The 23826-nt window shown below is 45.9% G+C and overlaps 1 protein-coding gene across 2 annotated transcripts in view; it reads right to left on the bottom strand.

The window, feature by feature from the left end:
• Positions 1-74: 74 nt before the first annotated feature.
• dennd2b (DENN domain containing 2B) overlaps positions 75-23826 on the bottom strand; it is a 51496-nt gene continuing 27744 nt past the window's right edge. For both annotated transcript variants that reach the window (XM_023822810.2, XM_023822808.2), the window contains exons 4-20: positions 23084-23217; positions 17124-17257; positions 16373-16576; positions 15675-15771; positions 15511-15555; positions 14812-14996; positions 13943-14052; positions 13019-13088; positions 11998-12075; positions 10822-10962; positions 10398-10546; positions 5000-5177; positions 3288-3329; positions 2918-3029; positions 1816-2055; positions 950-1036; positions 75-661 (exon numbers count right to left, since the gene is read on the bottom strand). In XM_023822810.2, coding sequence (XP_023678578.1) covers positions 627-661; positions 950-1036; positions 1816-2055; positions 2918-3029; positions 3288-3329; positions 5000-5177; positions 10398-10546; positions 10822-10962; positions 11998-12075; positions 13019-13088; positions 13943-14052; positions 14812-14996; positions 15511-15555; positions 15675-15771; positions 16373-16576; positions 17124-17257; positions 23084-23217 — 2041 coding nt within the window. In that variant the 3' untranslated portion in view covers positions 75-626. The remainder of the gene's footprint in view (positions 662-949; positions 1037-1815; positions 2056-2917; positions 3030-3287; positions 3330-4999; positions 5178-10397; positions 10547-10821; positions 10963-11997; positions 12076-13018; positions 13089-13942; positions 14053-14811; positions 14997-15510; positions 15556-15674; positions 15772-16372; positions 16577-17123; positions 17258-23083; positions 23218-23826) is intronic.

Below are 23826 nucleotides of genomic sequence, written 5' to 3'. Positions count from 1 at the left end.
CTAGATTCTAAAAGTAGCATCTGGCAGCTGTGTGTGCTGAATCAACAGCTTGAGTTCAAGGCAAAGTTCACACATGTTCTTAAAACATTTTATTTAGAAATTTACAAGATACAAAGCAATTGGGTTGTTAACAAGTATGTTCTTCATGTACCTTTATGCATATACATAAACTTCCAGCTGTTTAATGCACAGGTTGTCCTCATCTAAAGTACCACAATGGTGGAGCATGCTAGACCGCAGACAAAAGCAACATTCACACAATGGCAACGAGATCTAGCACTTGATGGAGCCATTCTTCATATGTGATCTGATTCTCCACATGCCTTCTGTAAGTCAGTGGTTATTCTGGGAACAGTCAAATGCACATTAGGTACCATCCACATTGCAGCCACTCTTAAAGCCCCATTGGAATTAATCTACAAAAGTAACTAGGAGCCTAACAGGTATAACAGCAAGCTTACAGTGATTTTTTTTTGTACAAAATCTGAACTTAGGTACAGCCCAATATAGAAGATTTCCATGTATGGGGTGTACCGGGTCTTGTAATGTGCACACTATGCAATAAGACTGAATATTTCACCGTTGTTGGTATTTGGTAAAAAATGTACAGTAGAATGGGGGTTCCTTTAGTTCTTTTTGTGCAGAAACTTCATTTTACTTCCTGGAAAACAAAAAAAAAAAATATTAATCCAATTTGGCTCTCATGAGGTTAATATACACTGTGGCTGTGTCTCCCATTGCATGAACTCCCAGAGGCTTAAGCTTAATGAACTCCAGCTTCACAGCTACTGCTGGAGGCTAAAAGTCTTTCGACAGGAAAATTAGTTTTAAGCTAATGCAGAATTACAAATGCGTGTTGAGACGTTGTCTGGAAAACGGTTCTGGAGCACTGCACAGGAGTTTAAGCTGCAGGAGGTGATCTCCTGGTGCGATGCAGTGGTCCACTCACCCAACTCTTTGAAGAACTTGTTGACCCCGCTCTGCTCAGTGTCGGGCAGCTCCTCCAGGTACTGCTCCACTCTCTGCTCAAAGAGCCCTGTGACAGAGGAGGAATCAGAAAACCATATTATCCTAACTACTGTAATTGTTTAAAAAGAAAAATGTATCAATGTGCTCTAAAAAGGGGGGCGCAGGTCACTGGTACCCCGCTATCCCAGTGGCAACAAGTCAAATATATTTTTCTACCAGGAGGGGGCATTACACACTGATGAAGGAAGCTTTTTATGTACTTGATATAAATTAAGAACCTATTTGCGTAAAATAGCATGCACTACGCCAGGGTTTTCCAATCTCCAATGCCAGTCTGCAGATTTCCCTGCTCAAACACAGCAGAACCAGAATTGGGGATCCCTGGTGTAATGCATGCTGCTGTCGCTAAACTGGAGCCACTGCAGCAGGGTGATTTCTGGGGATCTGTGGAAGGTACTGGGTTCCAATCCTCTGCTGGAGGAGTTAATGAGCAAGGCCCTTAACCTCAGGGGCTTCAGGGAGACTGGCTGACCCTGACTTGCAGATCACTTTGCATAGACATGTTTTCTAAAAATATATGTAATGTCATCCATAACCAAGCAGTACACGCTTACTACATGGTAAAGTACAGTGTTTCCCAACCCGGTCCTCTGGGACCACCAGACAGTCCGCGTTTCCTAGGAGCTGGGAAGGAGCAAAAATGTGGACTGTGGCAGGGACATGGGAGGGAGCAAAAATGTGGACCCTGCGGGGTACCTGAGGACCGGTTTGGAAAACACTGGCATAGTATACATCTCAGATTACTAGAGAGGACCACAGCAGGGTGCCCAGAGAGACACTGCCTACCCTTGGCTCGACACTTGCGGAGCTCCCGGTCCTGGATGAAACCAGCAAACATCTGGGACTCCATAAAAACGCCCAGAAAGCGGCGGACGCTCTTGGAAGCAACAGACTTGCGAAAGGCCTCCCTCTGAAATAAGCGCTCGCCCTGTTCGTTCTGGGTCATGAACAGGGAGTAATGTCCGATCGTCTCCAGGAAGAAGCGGATAAAAGCCTCTGACACCACGTTGTTTAGGGAGTTACATTCTGTCAAAACAGGGAGATCTTCATCTGACACTTATAAAGAGTTATATAAACAACTGTTCATAGTTAATGCTGTACAAGACCATGCTACCTGCATCAGAAATGCATCAGTATTTCAACAAAAAGTAGAACATAAGACTTCACACAATAAATAGCATAGAGAGTAGAGTCCATACAGTAGAGTAGCATAGCGGAGAGTCCCTTATTAAAAGTATCATCCTTTCCACAAGTATGCTTTCTTTAGAAGCACCTTCATTTCTGGTTTATTCCAAATATTCTCCAGCATATTTGAATATCGTTTCTTTTTCAGAGCATGCAAAATGTAATTAGGCCAAGTTTTCCTCCCCTCTCCTGCACCCGTGGCTGTCAAATGCTTTGTCGATGAGCTGTGACAATTTATAAAGTCTTTTTTTTTTGTTGAAGAATTTGTGTCTCATCTGGAGTGAATTGAGAAAGCAAAGTGAAAAAGCCATTTTCTGTGTTTGGAAAAGCAGAAATGGTGTATTCCCCTGCCAAATCATAACTGTGCGAACATCAGAAATATTTACAGTGCAGCTTTGCCAGGAAATTTCCATTCTGTTTTTGCAAGGGAAATATTCAGCTCATAACAATGAGGTACAAAGCTCCCTTCTTTGAAAATAATCAACACAAATGTCAACGATATCTGTGAAAAGACACGTCCCTTAAAGATGACATGCAGGGTTTGAGTTAGTGGTCTGTCTTACTTAAGACTATTTCATTAACTCTTTCAGTCTCTAACAGTATCATGCATATTTCCTTGTGGACTGCTGAGCAAACTGCAGCCTTCATCACATGGTGCGCTTCATCCCTCATTGGACCCTGGGTGACTAGATCAGAGGTTTACCTTCATCCGATTCGCTATCAGAGTCTTGACTGATGAGGTCTTTCCTCTGTTCGAGAGCATGCTCCAGGGCAGCCTGGAGTTTCCGTGGCAACAGTGTGGCCTCATCATCCATCTACACATGGTGAGCACAGCAATTATAAACGATGTGCACCTACTTGAGGGCAATCATTCTACCAAACCTTAATGGATAAAAATGCAGGTTAGAAATGTTGTTTCCAGAATACTTGGTTCCTAAAACAGAAAGTCTGGGGAGTACAAGTTTACTCTGCTCTCCCATATGGTTAGATGCTATAATTATTGAGATCCACAAATATTGACATGTTAGCTGACTTTCATTTATAACACACACAGACGGTATATATGTATTTACCTGTCTAATGAACCGGTCTTTCCTCAGGTCCACTGTTAAAGCCTGAATTAACAAAAGGGAATACATTTCATATTTAGAGAAAATAATGTCAAATAATGCTAAATGCTGTCACTAAACGTTGCAAAGAAACTTCACACTAGTGTTCATGAACACCACTAGCAATATTATGACAGCAGATGTTTCTCAATAGACTCTTGTTTCGAGGATTATTGGATATTTTACGAGTCGTTTATGAGTGTTACTAGTGGTGGTGTGTTGTAATAGTGTCTTCTGATGGCAAACCCACAAAGAGGACGAGACCCAATCCTGGCCACTAACCGCAGTGCGTGGGGAGGCAGATAGAGGGCAGGCTGCTGCCGACTGGAGTAACAGGTCTGGCCAGAATCGGGAACAAAGCACAGTCCATGCACCCACTTTAAATCAGCTAAAAGAAGCAGCTAAGCATCTAGGACACAACCACCAAGGATGTGCAGATTTTTGCACCCCCATGTGATACATGCCGAAGTGGCATGCAGCTAGTCCATACAGCTAAGTATGGCAAGTTCTTTTCTCATTTCGCCTGGGCTTTCAGCAGCTGCGATGGCTCCCGTCCTCGCTCTCCCTCCCAGGATCACCCCAAGAATCCCAGGTCAACTCATGAAGAATGAAAGAGACCAGCTCAATCACTGGCTTCCTGTCTTGGTGAGATCCAGCCTATTAAAAACACCATGAACATGGATCTCCCCTTTGCTATATTTGTCACTGTTTAATTAGCTTGACCCGGCACTCTTAATATGTGCAGCTATCCACAGCTTACAAGCCGGATGCTGCACTTGTTTCTATAGCAAAATCAGGTTGTGAGACCAAAGCCTTTTGTGGTCAGGCTGGAGGAAGGCCATGCTGCAGCGGTTAGCTATCACACAAACTACTGAGTAGGCCGACTTCCTCCAGCTGCACCAGGACCCCTTAAGGCAAAGGTCCAATCTTTGTCCCCTTGGCTCCATCCACCACATTCATCCAGATTCTTCCAACAGACCTCTCTACCACCCCAGCAGGCCACTTACATCCGCAATACAGCCTCTAGAGACTCTACAGAAAAAGCCGCCATTGTCTCTATCAGTCTTTCTCTGAAAAGATGCAGAATAATTGGAGGCTAATCATTGGCTTTAAACAGCATATAAGAAAGAGGGAAATGTGCTTTCTTGTGCAAATCACAATTAATCAAAAACATCTATCGGTAAACAAACATTTCACTTATGGAAAGGTTTTAGGATTATGGGGATAGATTGTATGAACACCTGAAGAAAATATTACAATTTTCTGAGCATTACTATCAAAAATACTGAGTTATTGCAGTTTCTACATTTTGTGGGAATGTCTTTCAGTTTGACTTTGTAAAGCTACAAGAATCCAACTCAACCCATTCTTACCCAACTTCCTGTGACACCGATGTATATGATTTAAAAAAACAAAAAAACAAACACATTTTCAACATGGCAGAAACAAAACCAAGATTATTTTATTAATTATTATTTTTAATAATTATTTTAATTCATTATTAATATTTTCTTAACCCCAAGAGTCAGACAATTATGACAACAGGCAATACATTCAACAATTACATTAATATTATAGAAATGGTAAAGGCATATCTCTGATGTGTTAATAATTTCTTGAACCAAACATCTGGAATGTCACATAGCAATGGCTAAGATCTACGTGGACAGACCCACCTCCTCCACGGGGAGATCCTTCAGCTTGGGCAGCGAGCTGGAGAGGATGCCCACCAGGAAGGGCGTGGGGCAGCACACGATGTCCACCATGGAGGAGGGCAGCACGGGGATGAAGGTGTGCTGCCAGGAGAAGGGGTAGAGCAGGGCCACCACCGCGTGCACGCAGCTGGACAGAGTGCTGGGGGGACAGGGGGTCGTGGGAGTCAGAGGCAGCCATCTTTGCCATGTGTGCACAGAGTAAGATGCAACAAAACAATGAACGCTCCATGAGACAGTGCTGCCATTAGCCTAGTTCTTTGTAACATTCGGTGTTATGTCAGAGAACTTTAGCAAAGATGCGCTAACACATTTGCCATTGTAGACTATATTACAAAAGAGTGCCAAATATAGGCAAGAAGTGAATTGTCTTTGTTTTCTCCGAGCAATCATGGCTACAATCGCCAACCGTTATCACAGGGTGCCATTACACAGACAACGTCTTTTTTAGCATGTAAAGCATCAGATACAAGCAAACTGACCATTGCCCCTAGACCAAAAATTAGTAACTACCTCATATCAACAAATAAGTAGAAAAAATGTGTGTGGGTGGGGCCTAACCTGGCCACATGGCCACAGTCAGCGAGTTTATACTACAGTTAAATGGCTGGAAATTCCAGTTCTCTCATGCCCTGAGCCATGCTGGGTTCCACTCCAATAAAGCTGTCATTAAAACTGATTGAGCTGTTGACTGAATTAATATCACAGCACCAGGAAATGTCAAGGGCACTTATGTCTATGCGGGTTGGCACCGTTACCCTCCTCTGCTCCTGCCTGTCTCCAGCTCAGTGCTCATATGTGCACATGCTAACTCAGATCTATGCACTTCCCAAACCATGAATCAGTAAAGCAAATTTTACATTTTATATATAGGTTAGTCCAATGCATTTCATTAGGGGTGACACTGGCCGGAAAGCTTGGATTTTAATATAATGAAATCGATCTGTGAAAAAATATAAAAATTCGACAATGGAACAAATAAGACAAAAATTCCTATTCAGACACAACATACACAACATCACAGCATGAGTAAATAAACAATGTTGTGCTGTGTAAAGAAAAAATGGAGAACCCCATCTACGGTACTTGGATTTGGTGGCCTAGCCATTCATCATCATCATCATCATCATCATCATGCCAAAAGCACAAGCAGTGACTCTTAAAAGTCTCGTATTCATGTTTAACTGGAAGCGGCACATCCTTCTGAAGACTCAGAAAAGGCTTCCTCTGCCTCTTCCTTCCTGTGTAGTTTCACAAAAAGAGCCATAAAACCGTGAAAAAAAAAATAAGACCGGAACCAGAGGAAGCACATAATCAACATTGTTATTCTCAGGGTGGGTGTCTGGCAGAGTTATTGCAAAATATGCTTTGGATTGGCAGAATTCACAGATGGTTCTTTCGGGCTTAACATTTCGGAAAGGAGCCGATGAGCGGAACATCTGTACAGATGTAGTGACTGGTGTGGCGAACATGTCAGGTTCCACAGCAATGATAGGGTCACTCTCCAGTGTTGGGCTCCGAACCCCTGGCTGCAGTGGGCAGGACTCAGTGCACCCGCTCCACAGCAGCGCTTAGAGGCTGTCCTCACATCATCGCAGCTGTCATGAGATCCTAAAGCTGAACCATGCGAGCCCAGGCACCGTACTGCCCAGGGAGGAGTGCCAAGGGCATGCCAGGAAGCCCGTGAGATGCAAACACAGCCCCATCATTACCGGAAAGGCACTGCTCCTGAGAGCAAACAGCCAGCGTGTCACAACGGGTGTTAAAACTAATGAAAAGAATATAAAAACAAGATACGGCAGGGCTTTCACTGTTCTGGGTATTCAACGAGGCCAACGTCCAGACACGCGTGGGCCAAACCATTCCCAGGCAGCCAGGGATCAATGGCGCCCTCTGTCTCTGACTGCGAGGATGGTGGAGGTGGGGCGGCTGGCTGACCATGTAGCCATCCCCTCTGCAGGCTGTTCTCAGAAGCAAACTTCTCATTAAGTGAGATCAGTGAACAAAGGGTCTAATGGAAACCATGCAGCAAGCAGGAAGCTCCTCATGCTCGCCAGTGATTAATTGTTGGGGCTCGCACGTCTGTGTGCATGTGACAGTGCGAGGCCAGCGTCTGTGTGTGTGTGTGTGTCTGTCTGTCTGTCTGTCTGTCTGTCTGTCTGTCTGTCTGTCTGTCTGTCTGTGTCTCCCCCTCTTCCACGAGCTTTGACGGGAAAGGTCGCCGAGGTTAGAAATTAAAAGGGTCAAATGCTGAAATAACACTAGACATGGACAATCCATCAACTGGTTAATGTAATCGCCTGCAGGTGGGATCACAGCAGGCTACCAGGGCGCTGAGATATCAGGAAACATTTGTCACAATTATGGTGACATGATCACCATAAACAAAGAGCTCCGTGGGGGGGCTTGACACTTTGATGGCGGGACAGGGATCAGGGTTACTGGAACCTAGAACCGGTATCATTTTAAAGGGAGGAACGATCTGATTTTTCAGCAGAGACCCCCAGCTGGCGTCTGGAAGGCAGCGCCTTAATCAGTGGAGCAAGAAGGTATATCAAATGCAACTCCTGAAGATGCCTCCTGACGGATGACCTCTGCGCATTTAATATGCTTTTTACATGGCTTTTCATGCATATATTTCACATTTTGCATTACGAAGATTCTGACCCTCTTGGGTTCTCACTTACACTCTCCTGCCGGGCCGAAACGTCTGGTCGCCAGATGAGAAACTCGCAAATGAGTAAATGGCCCACCAGCCGAAGGCCGAGGGTTGTTCTGTGGTGCACTGGTGTGTTCCCGCGAACCGCGGTGATGTTGCCGGGACTCAGGGACCATGTTTCCGTACTAAAGTGCAGTCTTGTACCGAGGTTGTCTGCTGGTTGGCTCTTTAGCATGGAAAAACAGAGGCTCGCTTCCGCTTGCTGCATATTTGCCCCACAGCTATACTCTGCGTTCATTCGCATTACACCAGAAAGATGCGTCGGTCATGATGACGCATTGTGTCGAATGAGGGAACAAAGAGCGTATATTCAACTCCCTGATTAGAAAGAAACACGGTAGCAGGCTGAAGTAACCACCCTTTATAAACAGAAGGATAGTCATGGGATTAACACAGGAAAGCCATCTGTTACCGAAAACAGCATCAGCGACTGGCAGGATGTAGGTTCAGAATGTTGTGCACACAGTATTCAAATGCTAATCTCCCCCCCCAACTTCAGACATCGTGTTGGGGGGTTTTGGGGATGTGGAGATTGGTGGCGGGGGGCAGAGTTTTCAAACAAATAACTGTTGCCGTCGAACAGAAAAGGAAAGAAAAGAGGGGAAAAAAGAAACAAAGAGCATTTTGATTAATTTTCCGTGGATACGGGAGAAGTGGCTGCAGACGGGGAACGTTTGCCGTCTCCCTGAGCTTCCATGGCACAACAGAAACTCTGATTTAAGCTCAACAGAAACAGAATACGTCTTCAAAGCCCCCACTTTAAAAAAAAACGTTGCATCCTGGGGGAGGTATGTTCAGCCCTACTGCCACATTTATACTTCAGCTCATGTACCCAGGACGAGAGTTGTAGTCTAAACACAGAAGGGGCCGACACAGATAAGAAACTTTCTTTTGCTTGATTAAAAATTTAAAGGGGAGGGGGGCAAAGTGTCCTGCCTTCCCGCTGGCTGCGGCATGTTTAGGTGAACGCGATTCAATCCAAACACAGACATTTCTTCCTTTTTTGGATAGCAGTTAGCCGTGCGACTCCTTCCTGCTGCAAATGCTCCCGCTTAAATGTGCAAACCTGAAGCTGACACCATTCTGGCGTGTCTGACCCACGGCGACAAACCAGATGCTTCTCGCTATGCTGAAGATGCTAACTGACATGTTTACATCTGCTACACGTGACACATGTAACACGTGCTGCCGGTGGACTGGATTGGGGTTGGATTTTAACAGACCCACCCGGATGCTCACACCCCTGCGAGGCACGTTTTCCAGATCACTTATTTTTAAAGGGAAACTTCACCTAGGTGATCCCAGTGCCCCCTGCTGTTGCCCGGGTACCGAGACGAGGTTTACATTCAGGGTGTGGGTATGAGTTCAACAGGTCAGTCCTTTCCGGTATTTCCCATTACCAAGCTTATCAAGGCACATGCAAGCCATGGTACAGCATGACGATAAACATCTGGGCCATGAAACGCAGCGAGGAAAAAAAGATCACGATTAGGTGGCACTGTGCTGTATTGCTAATCCACAGTTAAAATAAATAGTTCTGTCGCTATGCTACACACCACAGATTGGATGTAGTGCATTTGTAAACACATGCAGAGGATTTACCATCGCTGCCATAATAGTGCAGAGATTTAGATACGTTTTCAAAAAGCCCGTTATGAGACTAGGTGTGATACCAAAACAGCAAATACTGTTTACAGTGAGCTGCACTCCCCTTTACGGGGATGTCGGCACCTTGTGGACATTCTGGGTCGCGCCCCGTTGACATTTGTGCCGTCTCTGTTCTTGAAAGGTAGGACGATACAGGTCATTTCTTTTTTCCTTGTTGGGGAGCTGCGGTGAGAGAGACTGGAGACGCGCGCCAAACCGAGAGGCCCCCATAGTGACACGCTAGCAAAGCGAACTCATTTTTTTCATATGGCGTCACCCCCCCACCCCCACCCCCCAGCTGTTTGTGCGAGCCATCCTCTATGCTGGAGTTTGGAGTCTGATGACCCCACATAGTCGTAAGGGATTTGGGGGCTTGGTAGCCTGTTTTGCAAATGAGCTGATCATATGGGAGAAGCCATAAACATGTGATTCCACCTCCCCCCCCTCCCCAAACATGAGCCTGGAGAGCGGGGCTTGGGGGGGGCAACAGGGCTAGCTATGCAGTGGAATCTGCCACGGCCAACCACAAGTTTAGTCGCACTAAAGGAATGAAAGGATTTGCAGAAGGGTGCAAGAGGCCAGATCACCGGACACGGCGTTCTTTGCACAATCCTGACATTGTTCCAGCAATGATCCCAACTGCAGAATATTAAAAATAGATGAATGATAGGCCAGGAGGAAATTTCTGCATAGAAACAGGGATGTGACCTTCATCAAAGGCAGATGTTATTCAGGCACATATAAATGCATGTTCACTAATGACATGCACTCTGTAATTTAAACATCTTAAGTGGCAGTGAAAAGAATTTCATGCCAAGAACCTGAGAGTTTCACCCCTTCACATAGTAGGATTGTAGCTACTCACGTTAAATACTTTGCATGCAGGTAAGAAAGCATTCAGGGACACAATCTTGCAACGTTCCAGTTACAATGTCCCTTACAACCAGAATAGATGCTGTCCCTTTTTACCGTGATCATTCCAAAACCTGTGTTTACCTGAGTTTGTCAGCTACGAAGATGACCCTGCGCTCCAGGAGCAGCGAGGCAAAGACCTGTATGACCTGACGCACGCTCAGGCAGCTGAAGAGGCTCTCCAGGTCCACGTGTTCCAGCCGCGAGTCCATGGGTCGCCTCAGCTCCATAACCTGGGAGTAGCACCCATGCGGGTGAGTAGTGGACACTTACTGACAAAACAAGGCATGGTCTAGCACTGACATTAATGTCTTAATGCCCATAGTCAATGCTCTGATATCGATTCCAAGCAGAGTTCAACCTTTAGGATGCACTCAACACCTACAGAGGGTAAGACCCCCATGAACCCAACCTTGGCCACAGAAGTCAGAGCTTTCTTCAACGGGATCAACAGTGGGACATGCCTTATGAAACTCAGACCATCCCTTCACATCTCATGAGCTCTAACCTCATTCCCTGCACCAGGCAGGAAAGTCTTGACTTTGATGGTCTTGCCCGGGGCAGGGAAGGGTGACTCCATCAGGCTCCTCATGAAGGGGTAGACCAGCGCTGCAGAGATGCTTCGCCGCTTTTCCACCTCGTCCAGGATCTGCATGGAAAAAGCCACTGTGAACTCATCCTCTGTGGAAGAACTCTCTGGGCAGTGCCCAGCGTGAGAGAACCTGGCAAAAGAGAGCGACTGGTAGAAAGCTCTTTGACTCAAATAGCATGGTTACAGATACACAGAGATACTGTTGGAAACAACCTTTCTTGCCTCCCAAAATTAATGCCTTTCTCTGCTCCCCGACACCAGCCCACGCCAACATCTGCTCCAGGGACCATCTTGGTGATCTCAGTTACTCACTGGCTAAATATTAACATCAAAGCTCATGCGATACCATCTCTGCTTATCATCCTTAAAGTATCGCTCTCTCTCTCGCTCTATGATCAAATGCTGTTTTTCTCCCAATGAAAACCATTTTGAACTCCGCGCAAAGTGGTGCTTGATCTTTGCGAAATGATCAAAATCACAGCATTCCTGGCTATTTAAGTGCACCTACGCGTTGGCTTTAAACTCAAATACCCAGGTAATACATTGCAGCCTCAGTGTTTCTGTGACATGCGATGTTTGCACTGGGGTATTGCTCAGAGTGCTACAGTGAGTTTAGTGCCACTAAATGCAAGCGCACACTAAGACAGGGCATTGTGAAACACCGACATGACAGGGCTGGTCCTTGCTCTGGTATCACCATAACACCTGTCATACCATCGGTGAACAGCGAAAGTGACAACTCCCCCGTATCCTGTCACTCTGCACATACTGAGCGATCTCTGTTGTTAACCCTACCCGGAGTAGGGCCTTTCATAGCCTACAGATGAATATCTGCCATTTTTAGCAGGTCATAGGATCCAGGGACGATTACTTCTTAAAGGAATTTAGACCTATGCCACAGGAAGGGGAGATGCTTGTTGCAGAGAATCCCACTGCACGGCAGCACTGGCATCCAGTAAGCATGATTCCAGTGTAGGACCTCTTGGAGCTTGAAACAGACGCTACTCCAATAGACGCCACGCCCTTGAACCCTGGAGGAAGTAGACGGCTGCCCATCCCAGGTGGTCGACCGGGATTTGCAGATGAGCTCACCTTGGAGAACAAGTTGAAACAGCCCAGCCGACTGATGACGCAGTAAACCTCAGGCAGGCGAGGCCCTTTCCCACTGGGCTGGGTAGGAGAAAAGACTCACATTAGCTAGAGGGCAGGTCCGTCTCTCGCTTTCAGACGTGGGGGATAGATGCAGGTGCACACGCCCTGCGCAGCACTCACACTCGCAGCCATGGCTACGACACACCCTGTCCCTTCCTTTAGTTTAGAAACATCAATCGTAGGAGTGCTTTAGGTGCAGAACATATCTGGAGGAGCTAATTTAGATGGGACTGGAGTGCCATTCTGATTATATGAGAAACACGCCCATCAAAGGATTAGCACATTACTAAACAAACGACCAGTCGCCTACTCCATAGCTGCTGAATCACGGACGAGACCGTACCTCTCGCCATCTCCACCCACGTTCATGCTCACATGCGGCAGGCCCAATCCTCCCTGTCCATATTAGGCACTTTTCCCTTTCCCTCCATTTTTTTTTATAACACACTGATTGGTTAAGCCCAATGTGTGGCCTTTGGTAGAGATCATGCCCCGTGGTCTGAGGGGGGTGGGGGGGGGGGTGACAGCACAATGAAGACCTATTTCAGTGACAGTATTTGGGGGCCTGAACCTCGACATGAAATCTGATGTCCCCCCCCCCACACACACACACACATACACACACACACGGAAGTTCAGCAAGATCAGAGAAAGAAAAAAACAACAAATAAAAAGAAAAACCATTAACCTCTGCCTCACTAGGCACCACTTGAATGTCTACGAATACGGTTCTCTTCTCTATTATCAGAGGAGATTGTACAGTTCTTTGGGAAACATAACTGACAAAACTGTCAGAAGATATTCGTTATTCTGTCCTTGTGGTTCTCGTTGCTGCGGCCTTGATATCCACGTCACGCATTACAATACCTTCTTAACCAACAAAGAACCTCTAACACAGTAAATAAAGTAAAAAATAATAATAAAAAAACAGGTCAGAATGAACGTGAGATTAGCAGCTCACCAGTAACCTCCTGCAGTACCCAAATCTCCGGCTTCCATCTTCTCCAGTCAGCATGAAGGAGAAGGTCTCACTGCAGGAAAACACCAAACCTTAACACCACACATCAGCACTTTACCAGGAATTCCAGTTAAAGCAGCCATAGACGTGGTGGTTTGTAAGGCATCACACTCATTGTACAATAGAGGCTCCCTTTCATTTCTTCAAAGAAGGATTCCATTCTTTAGGGGCTAGGATCGGATTATGTTTCCCTTAGATCCAGTTGTCTGTTGTTCCATTCTATGAAAGACTACAATACCACTGTCAGCTCACAAAAACAGGAAAACTCCTTCCTGTTCTGGCTTATGCAATTCAAAACTTTGGTTTTCATTTTCAGATTCCATGGGCATTTTCTTCTGTATCTAGTAATACCTTTTCAGAATCTCCAGAATATATAGGGTATTTGTGTTCTTTCCAGTATATACACATACACACACACACTGTATATTCTAGATGGTCACTTATCCTTTAATTATTTTCCTTTTTACTAGCAGAATTTAGTTTTCTTTAAGACAATTGGTAATAATTTGTTTTATTATTTTAATAGTTTAATTCTACTGAAGGTAACAGGGTGGAGCTCATCTTCATACCAAAGAAAATACAGACCTTTAAAATGTCTCCGTCATCAGCTACTTGCTGAAGCTCCTCTTGGGCTGAGCTCTTTGTTAGCAATGGAAACCTTTTCAGACTCTTTTGTGTTTCAATAAATATGCATTGGTTTTGTTTTTGTTTCCATTTTAAAGCCTGTGACCCATTCCCATGAAGTCTGGAGTGTCTGTTAATACTGCACCCATAACATGCTTGTACTTCCTTTACGTCATGGAACTATGTTTATCATATAAGCTGGCAGAGATGACTGTGTCCTGGCAAGGGGAGTGTGGGCCCTACCTGCTGTACTCTGACACGGGGCTCCAGTCTTTGGCATCAGGGAAGCAAAACTGTGGAATGGCTTTGAGGCGCTGCTCCGCTTCCCTCATCTGCTTGGTGGGCTGATCCAGCTGGGAGAGAATATCCACATCAGAATGGCAGAGGTCTACTTACACGTAGGTCAGAGACAGCCAGAAGGACAGAGAGGTGCATCTGTACCAAGGTCAGAGATGACCAGAAGGGCAAAGTGGTGTACCTGCAAGGAGATCACAGACGGTCTGAAGGACGGAGAGGGATACCAGTACCAAAGTCAGAGACAGCCAGAAGAACAGAAACATCTACCTGTAACCAAGCTCAGAGACAATCTGGCCTGTGGTGAGATCTACACTGAGCTCGGAAACAGAGAACTGTAACGGGATGTATCTGTACTGAGCTCAGAGATGGTCAGATTGGTACGGGGACAGAGGAAAACTTTGGTCACACCTGATAAAGCTATTTTTGTCTTGTAGGAATTTTTCACATTCCCTTCCTAGTATTTCTGGTCCAGGCATATGTCTTGAGCAGGTCTCTGGTAGACTCAGTCAGACTTCTCAGGGGACATTATCACCATCACAAAGACAGCACCCACATGTCTTTCTTGCAAGGTTCTTCTAACACTATGACGATAGCATCTTTTTACACTATAAACTGACAATGAAATCACTCACAATTTTTTCTTTATTCGACAACAAGCTGCCAAATTTCAGTAGCCTAAACAAGGACATAACAAAGTGAAATTTCCCTCTAGTGTTGCCAAACAGAAATATGAAACTAGAATTAGGCAAACATCAAAGGAAACTGAAGAAAGTTCCGGGTGTTTGGCTGCGCCAGGCCCCTCGGGTTCTCCTGACCTTGGGGAACTGGTAGGTGACCTCTGGGGAGTAGGAATTCTTGGTGGGCTTCTTCTTCAGAGACACCACCACGAAATACTCAAACAGCTCTCGTTCCTGCCACTCGATCAGCTGCAGCTCCAGAGTGCGGTAACTGGGGGCCTGGCTCAGCATGGACTGCAGTTTTAACAGGCGCCTCGTGTGAGCTGTGGGGGGGGGGGGGACAAGGGGCAGACACTAAATCAACCATAAATGCAGATACAAAATACAAGATTTGACTCTCAGCACAGTCAATGCGATACTTAAAGAGTAGAGACCGCCTACGATTACTACAGCGGAGGAAGATGGACACAGCTTTGATATTTTTCATAGTGAAACAAAGTCATCAAAAACAGCACAAGCAGTCACATAGTGCTTGTAATAGAAAATTACAGTTTCAAAATACCAGAACTTGCTCAAATATGCAATTCATAACATGCTATGTAAGCAGACAGCCTCCCCTCAAGTTAGTTTTATATGATACAAAAATATTTTCCCGTCTTTATGAGGCCTGTTTGTTTATGCCCGTGATCCAGATAGTTATGGACAAAAAGGGTTTTGTGCATATATTGTCTTTCCCAGCATTGTGCCAGAGAGCGCTGAGGACTTTCAGGGAGGGTGACACTGCCCCAAGCCCAGGAAGGACCCAGGCTGCACTGCTCAGGGGGTCCTGTGCCTCACCTTTGAACCGGTCATCCGAGTCACTCTCGCTCTCGCTGTTATCCTCTGTGAACAAATAGAGAGGAACAGTGACTACGTGCAGAAAATGGACAAGCACTTGGTTCGGATATGTAAAAATATAGTTACTGTGTTATATAAATGGATGAAAGTGGGCAAGACTGTACCTCTTAGAGAAGGGGCCTCAATACCAGACAGGGTGAGCTTCTTCAGTCTCTTTCTGCCTCTTTTCGTACAGTAGATAGAGTTTATCCTCTGCACCAGCTGGCAACAGAGCGAAATGTCATCAGGCCAGTATCAATGTGGCATGACATAATACAGTAATGGGCTAAAGTTCAGAAAGAATGTTTCTTGTCCCTTTAGGCACCTAAATAAAGTGACCGCGACGGCTAACAAGGGGCAGGTGTGGCTAAACAGGACTCGGGGCGACAAGGAGCAGGTGAGGACAGTCCAATCAATTAATCAATTATGGCACAAAACAGGCAAGGCTGGCCTCAAACCCACAAGTGCAGGGTTACAGCCTCTGTGCCACACACTCAGCCCATTGAGCTATGCAGCAGCCCAGGAAGTAGGGAAAACACACAAGGGTCTAGTACAAAGACAGGAGGGAACAGGATGGCCAGCAACACCTGCTGGCCAAGCGTGGAAGTGACATGAAGGGCAGAGACGGACGGGTACTGACCCTGACACTATGAGCCATGTGTTCCTGTGGTTTTTTTTCATTTAAAAAATGGAATACTTACAACAGAAGCAGGTGCTCCCCGTGGAGAGGAGCACTTAGGACAAACAAAAGAGGAGCAAGTGGAAAAATGAATGAAGTCGTGTCATGGGCTTGCACTGCCCCTGTGCAGATCACAAGTTTTACCTTGGGAACCCTCCGGTGGTGATGGCAGGCTAATGTGTCCCCACTGAGGCCATCCTCCAGCACGCCGCACGGGGAAGTCTGGACGGTGGACTGGGTGACGAGCGATGTGCCTTCCTGGCCTTGTCGCTTGGGCGGACAGGTTGCCCGTCGGTACTTCCTGTCCTTCACAGAGACTGGGAGGCGTGGGGACTGCGTGCTGGGCACCTGTGGGGAGAAAACAGGCCCTGGGATGTCACTGGCAGCGGGTCAGTGGCTCAATGCACCAAAGTTACTCAGTGAGATAAGGAGGTCATCCAATACTGTGACAATACAAACATCCTCCCCTCAACCAGTGGTGAGTATAGCTATAAAAGCCGATGTGGGAAATAATACCAGAGATGGATAGTTCAGGTCCAGAAGATAAAAATCTAGACCAAGATTTTGTTTCAGTCAACCAGTTGAGTATAAAGAATGACAGTCACAGAGTACTCAACTGACTGGTTGAAACAAAATCTTGGCTTGAATTTTTACTTTCTGGACCTGAACTATCAACCACTGAATAATACCAGGCTAAGAAGATACAGGAAACTATAGATGAGCCTACAGAAAGATTGAGAACCACTTCATGTACAAGCTAAAAGAAAAAAACAGCTTGGCTGTCCTGCCTCCTGCCCATAAATCCAGCCGAATTCTACATCTGAGACTATTTTGGATTTGCCAAACTGAAGAGCTAAAGAGCGCCAGAGGCTGGTTTTATCCAATGATAAAATACCTGGGAAGGTGTGCTGACTTTCCCGTCCTCGGGGGCCGGGGTCCTGTGGCGTGTGTCCCGGAGACTTTCGGGCTGCAGGCGTGGTTTCCGTCGAAGCTCCCGACCCTTTACAACCACATCCTCATAGGGGGACTCTGCACGGGGGAGAGACCGGCAACTTCTGTTTTAAAGCGTGGCAAGATTTTTAATGTGACAGGATCAAAAAGAAAAGCGCAGAATAACCCCAAGAATGACTGGAAAAGGACGCTGCAGGACTGGGAGCCACTGAGACAGTCTGCAGAACATGTGGAGATGAAGGGTGGATGAGGATCAACCCACCGCGCTGCAATACTACAGAAAAGTCAGAGTCTGAGCATTCTGAGATACAATGGTGCCTGCGGTTCACGAACACAATCCGTTCCAGGAAAATGGTTGTGAACCAATTTGTACGCGAACCAAGGCAATTTTCCCTATAAGAAAGCATTGAAATACGATTAATTCGTTCACAAGCCTACCAAATAATAATTTTACTTAATTCATTTTCTGGTTTTCATAGTACAAACTTTAAAGAAAAACACAATATAGTGTGGCGACGGGCGGACCGAGGCATTGCGGGAGCAGAGAGAGACAGTGAAGACTTGCTTGCTGGGGAAATCACGCTCTTTATTAACAGTCCTTAACCCTTGTATTTTTGTTGTAGTTAATGTTGCTCTTAATGGTTGCATTTCCTTATTGTCGCGCGTGTGTTTGCCTGTGTCTTGTGTGTACCCGGTCCGACCCTCGCGTGTATTTAGCGTATGTAAATCTTCTAGTGTGTGTGCATCTTGCAGTTCGTCGTCTGACAACCGTCTGTGTATTTGGGTTCGGTCCTCGTTCGGTGCCTGTTGTGATTCTTTTATTTACAGTTGCATGCAGGGCATGCTGGGATATGCTGGGGCATGCTGGGACATGCGCCCCGCCAGTGCTACACTAGTATAAAAAAAGGAATCTGGTCGAGGAATCTGTTCATCAACCAAATTTTCGTTTGGTCGTGAACCAAATTGTTCGTAAGCCACAGCGTTCGTGAACCACAGGTACCACTGTATCTTTTTAAAATTCATAGCAATTAGAATTTTTCAGTCTCATTATAAATGACCTAAATGCCTTCTAATTTTACAAAATATGCCCAATCATCCAGTATCCCACCATCTTTTCTCTCGTGATGCCCATTTGAGCGGATCAATGGCAGCGACTCGTGGTCTTCATGACCCAAGGAGCCCAAACACCTCCGATGACTGACATGATAACAGGCCACTCATGGACATTTACCGAGGTTTTAAATGGATCCACCTGAATATAGGTACTGTAAGGATCTACCCCAGAGCAGCTACACTGAAAATAACCAGCATACAAAGCTACTTAATGACAATGAGCGACACCCATTTATTTTGACGGAATCAATGGCTAACAGGTGTCTACATTCAGCAGGAATGGGCATTATAAATTACAAAGACAACAGAGGCCTCATATTTGAGCAGGTGGTCTTCGTAATACATTTGATATGTGGTTGTCTGTCTGCAGAGGAAACCGTTGAATGTGCCACAGGAAGCTCAAAAGGCTGAACTCTGAATTCCTCCCGTTTTTCGCCATCAGACGCTATAAAACTGCCATCTGCTCACTGGTCTCTATAGAGTCCACCCAGCAGCTCCCTCTGCACACCAACCCTGGGGCTGAACGCTGCTTATTTATCACGTCACACTGGCATGCGCTCAATATCGCAGTGCCTATAGAGTTCAGATACATACCAGCAACGCCATACTAGTTGTATGCGGATTGTACAGTAAGTGTTACGATTTCCACGTATGATAAACTAAAAAGTCGAACTTCTATTTGCTCTTCTACTACTGCTTTAATGCACAACCACATTTGCAGCTCACTTGTGCAAATCTCCACTCTTTCCATTCAGTTGTTAGGAATGTACCGCATAAATCATATCTCAGCATCTTGACATGTATCATAACAGCCCATGAAAAGTGTAGGCAGAGGCCAGCTGGCCAGGTGGTATTTAATGGGCGCATAGCGATAACGCTCAGATAAGCCTGCGCTTAACCCTGATGATGACAGCTGGCAGTGGAGCGCCATGTTTTCCCGGCTACTGACAACCGCAAAAGGTACCAGCCTTTCTCCCGATGAGCACAGAAGCCAAAGCGGTGCGGAGGAGCGTGCACACCAGGAGCTGTGCATCTCTGCTTACGATGACGGAAAAATCCGGCTGTGCAAACAATCACAAGCCAACGTATCAGGGGGGGGATAACCCAGAAAAACAGAGGATGTAACTTAAACCACCGCCCAGCCATGAGCGATGACAATATATACGGGAGCGAGCAGAATGCGGATACACTGCTCACAGAGCCGATAGCCTACACACACTGCTCACAGAGCCGACAGCCTATACACACACTGCTCACAGAGCCGACAGCCTACACACACTGCTCACAGAGCCGACAGCCTACACACACTGCTCACAGAGCCTATAGCCTACACACACTGCTCACAGAGCCGACAGCCTACACACACTGCTCACAGAGCCGACAGCCTACACACACTGCTCACAGAGCCTATAGCCTACACACACTGCTCACAGAGCCGACAGCCTACACACACTGCTCACAGAGCCTATAGCCTACACACACTGCTCACAGAGCCGACAGCCTACACACACTGCTCACAGAGCCGACAGCCTACACACACTGCTCACAGAGCCTATAGCCTACACACACTGCTCACAGAGCCGACAGCCTACACACACTGCTCACAGAGCCGACAGCCTACACACACTGCTCACAGAGCCGACAGCCTACACACACTGCTCACAGAGCCTATAGCCTACACACACTGCTCACAGAGCCGACAGCCTACACACACTGCTCACAGAGCCTATAGCCTACACACACTGCTCACAGAGCCGACAGCCTACACACACTGCTCACAGAGCCGACAGCCTACACACACTGCTCACAGAGCCGACAGCCTACACACACTGCTCACAGAGCCGACAGCCTACACACACTGCTCACAGAGCCTATAGCCTACACACACTGCTCACAGAGCCGACAGCCTACACACACTGCTCACAGAGTGAATGCTGACAGATGTCTAGACACATCATGTGTGGCCATGAGCAGAGGTCATATGCTGAGCCACATGACCGAAAAATTATTTTAATCACAAGAGTAACAGCTGCAGTCCAGACTTTGGAATTCAACTGCAAGAGACATAAAAGTAGCAGAAATCATACAGAAAAATACTACAAAAACCATTCAAATAAGGTTTTTTAATTTTTATATTAAAAAATAGTACGAAAATAGGGCAAATAAGTCCTGATTTGGCTTTCAGCTAACTGGAATCCACACATGAGCTTTCCCTCCCCCATGTCTGGATGGTGCCTGGGGTGGGCACCATCTCAGCGATGGTCCTGGTTCAGTCCCACAAAAGTGTGACACCATGGACTCGACACTGACCCTGTGAGTGCAGCATTCAGTCTACTGACTCACACAGGCCAACACAGAGAACCGACTCATCGATGGACATTGGCTTAGACCAGGACCACAGATTACAGGCATCCCCACTTCCAGTCCTGAAGGCCAGTCTGTGGCACAGTTTGCAGATTTTCCTGCTCAAACACACCTGCTAAAGCTGGCAATTGGCAAGCGAGCTGAATAAGGTGTGTTTGAGCAGGAAAATCTACTAACTGTGTTATAGAGTGGCTCACCAGGGGAACTGGAGAACCCTGGTTTACACCTTGCCTTTAGCAAGCTGGCCCATCCTTCCTGCTTACTGCCCATGGGGGACTGTGCAGCCAGTGGACCTTGGAACCACAGAGGTTTTTTTCTCCCTTCTTTGGTTGCTCTTCTCCCTTGTTGTTTGGCTCTCATTCTTTTTTTCTCTTTCCCCTTTTTCCCTGCTGTATTATTCTGTATAAATGATGCCAGAATGTATCACGACACGCCCATGTGGAGAGCCTTGGGGTGACTCTGTTGTTAAAGGTGCTATATAGAAATAAATTGAGCTGAAATTAATACCAGCTGCCAGCTTTATGAAAACAATATGCAACAGTAATGATCAGACTGGAAGACCTATAAACATACAAACAAACAAATAACCAAAAATGAGTTGACAAATTATAAAATATTTAGGAGTACAGTCCAAAATGCTCCTTGCTACTTCAGAATTTGCTGCTGAAAAGTAGCTGGATGGTAGACAAGAAGACTGCAATAAAAGAGCAGCAAAACTGAGAGAAAATTAAAGTGTAACTTTAAATGTGTTAACACAGGTGAAAATTCCAGTGGTTTTGAGATTACAAAAAAAAAACCCTAAAATTGAAAGTAAAGGGCCCTTGGAAGTTACCCGCCTTTTTTGGCACCCCTGCCCCAGGGATTCTGGGTAATGAACGGTGGAAGTAATGAGGCCATAAATACATGGGATTAGCATAGCCTGTCAATAACAACTTGGCTTAGTCTAATGGGAAGAAGTGAAGTGTCCAGCTGGTTACATGAGAGCTAGATACTGTGGGTTTCGAAGCCTCATCTCTTTGGTCACTAGCTGTACGTTTTGCATAGATACAGTGTGGTGCTTCAGGATGCAAGGGCAAAAGGTCACCTCAGTTCTCTTTGGACTCATGGCCTACGCAAAAGCCTCGAAAACCGTGGACATCAGCCTCAATAGTAATGAATAATGTAGAAAGAAAACACAGAGTGCTGCTTTAAATGAAACTGCGAGTTGAAATGAGAGGGGATTTAGTTTCCATATTCCCCATCTGCTATCCCGAGCCAAGCAGAGATCTATATTTCTAAGTTCATCTATATTTAACAGCGTTACTTTGTATGTTATTTTGTCACATCTCCTCCAATCGAGACATCCAGGCAGTGGGGAGGGGGGCTTCCCCTTTGTCCCTGGATAATGCCACCACACAATATACGTCACAATATGCGCCACCCAGGACAAAACGAGATGCCCTGGGCCACAGTTTGTGTGCCTCTGCAATCAGCTGGGCAACGAGGAGCCACTGAAGACGGGATATAGATCCAAGAAAAACTTACTCAAAGTTTCCGAAGCAGAGAGCTTCCATCGAAACTGAAGCTGCAGTTAATTTACGGAAGAGTTAATTGCAGGAAAACACTTTCGTCTTGAGAACTGTGCTGCATTCCCCACCACCCGTGACAAAGCTCTTAGACTCAGGAAAAGTCCAAATTTTATCTGGTGTGTCATTTAACCCTACTCAGGCACGGTGTAAGATCCCGCATCAATAAACGTTAGAGTTGTGGGGACGCAAATAAATCTAAAGCCCATACTTGTGAACCCTCTACAACAAAACATGTTATCAGTGTTGATATGAGTGCAAGACCACATGTTTGGGTTTCGACACAAGACATTGAAAAAACAAACCAAACAAGAGCTTGTTTTACATAGCAGGTGTGGTTTTTCCGGGGAAATCCCAGGGAGATGCTTCATATAAGTGATGCAACAATTTATATGATCATAAATAAAACAGACGAAACTGCAGAATGAATGTCATCTATATTTGCCTCTACAAAAAGAGGGTGTAAATTAATTTAGAACATGAGCAACATTCCTCGCTGTTATGGAAAGGTTTGTGTTCTATATGAATATTGTGATTGCTCACAAATCCAAGGTTCAGCTGGGGGCAGATAGACTGTAAAGAATACTTTGCAAATTAAGAGATAAACTAGTGAAAACTAGTCAAACCTGAACTTTCTTCAGCTGCCACATGAACACAAGACTCAACAACCGCAACTTTTCATTTTGCGTGAACACCCACAATTCTCTTAAATACTTCTTAGAAAGAGCTTTCTTGGATGACTAATGCGGTTTGCAATGTTTACTACCTCCGGCTGAAGCTTCAACATGCTCTAACTTATGTACAGGTCTTCCATGCAGGTTTTGAGCCCATGCTGCACCCTGCTCACTTCCTGCCCACTCACCTACAATGTCCTCATAGGCGTTCTCCTCTAAAGTGCTTTTTGAGCTGGGCCGACTCCGACTCTCCGTAGAACCGCTTCCATTTTCCGCGGGCGAGGGAGGGAGGCTGGAGGCATCCTCGGACTCACACGACTCTCTGGGAGAGTGCCGGAACCCCGCCAGGGACAGAAAGAGGTAAGAGACAGGAGACAGAGGGACGAGTGACAGGATTTAGTTCCCCATCCAACAGTGTCCAGAAGAGCCTGAATCAATCTTGAGGGAATCGAGGCCACCTCTGAATTTCAAAGGTGATGGAGGTCTTGAATACTCATACAGAAGTAAATGCACTGACTACAAACAGTAAGCAATCCACAGACCATAGCAAACAAGGACCACCTTAAATTATATCCATCACAGCATGCTCATCTCATAGACTCATAGGGAGGTTTTCCTGCATGTCAAAAGACTGCACCCCCACACAACCCATCCCTCCTCCGCCAGCCATGATCTTAAGCATTTAACCATGGACTGGAAGTATCAATTAGCTGTCAGTACTTGACTTCCCACCCCATCGCTGATGCTGGATGTTGTCGCAGTTGTGGAAGGAAAAACGGCAAATAAATTTGTGATGACTTGTACCATGGGGCAAAAGAAATATTCAAATTAAGAAATCATTCTCCTGATAAGGAATGGGGTTCATGTTGCAGCTCCCACAATGTGATAAAATTATGGTTAGGACATCGTCATGATAACGAAGAGCCAAAGT

The sequence above is a fragment of the Paramormyrops kingsleyae genome, chromosome 13 (assembly GCF_048594095.1).
Source record: "Paramormyrops kingsleyae isolate MSU_618 chromosome 13, PKINGS_0.4, whole genome shotgun sequence".
In the NCBI taxonomy this organism is placed as follows: domain Eukaryota; kingdom Metazoa; phylum Chordata; class Actinopteri; order Osteoglossiformes; family Mormyridae; genus Paramormyrops; species Paramormyrops kingsleyae.
Note: the sequence above shows the minus strand (reverse complement) of the source record. Positions and strands in the feature narration are given on the sequence as shown.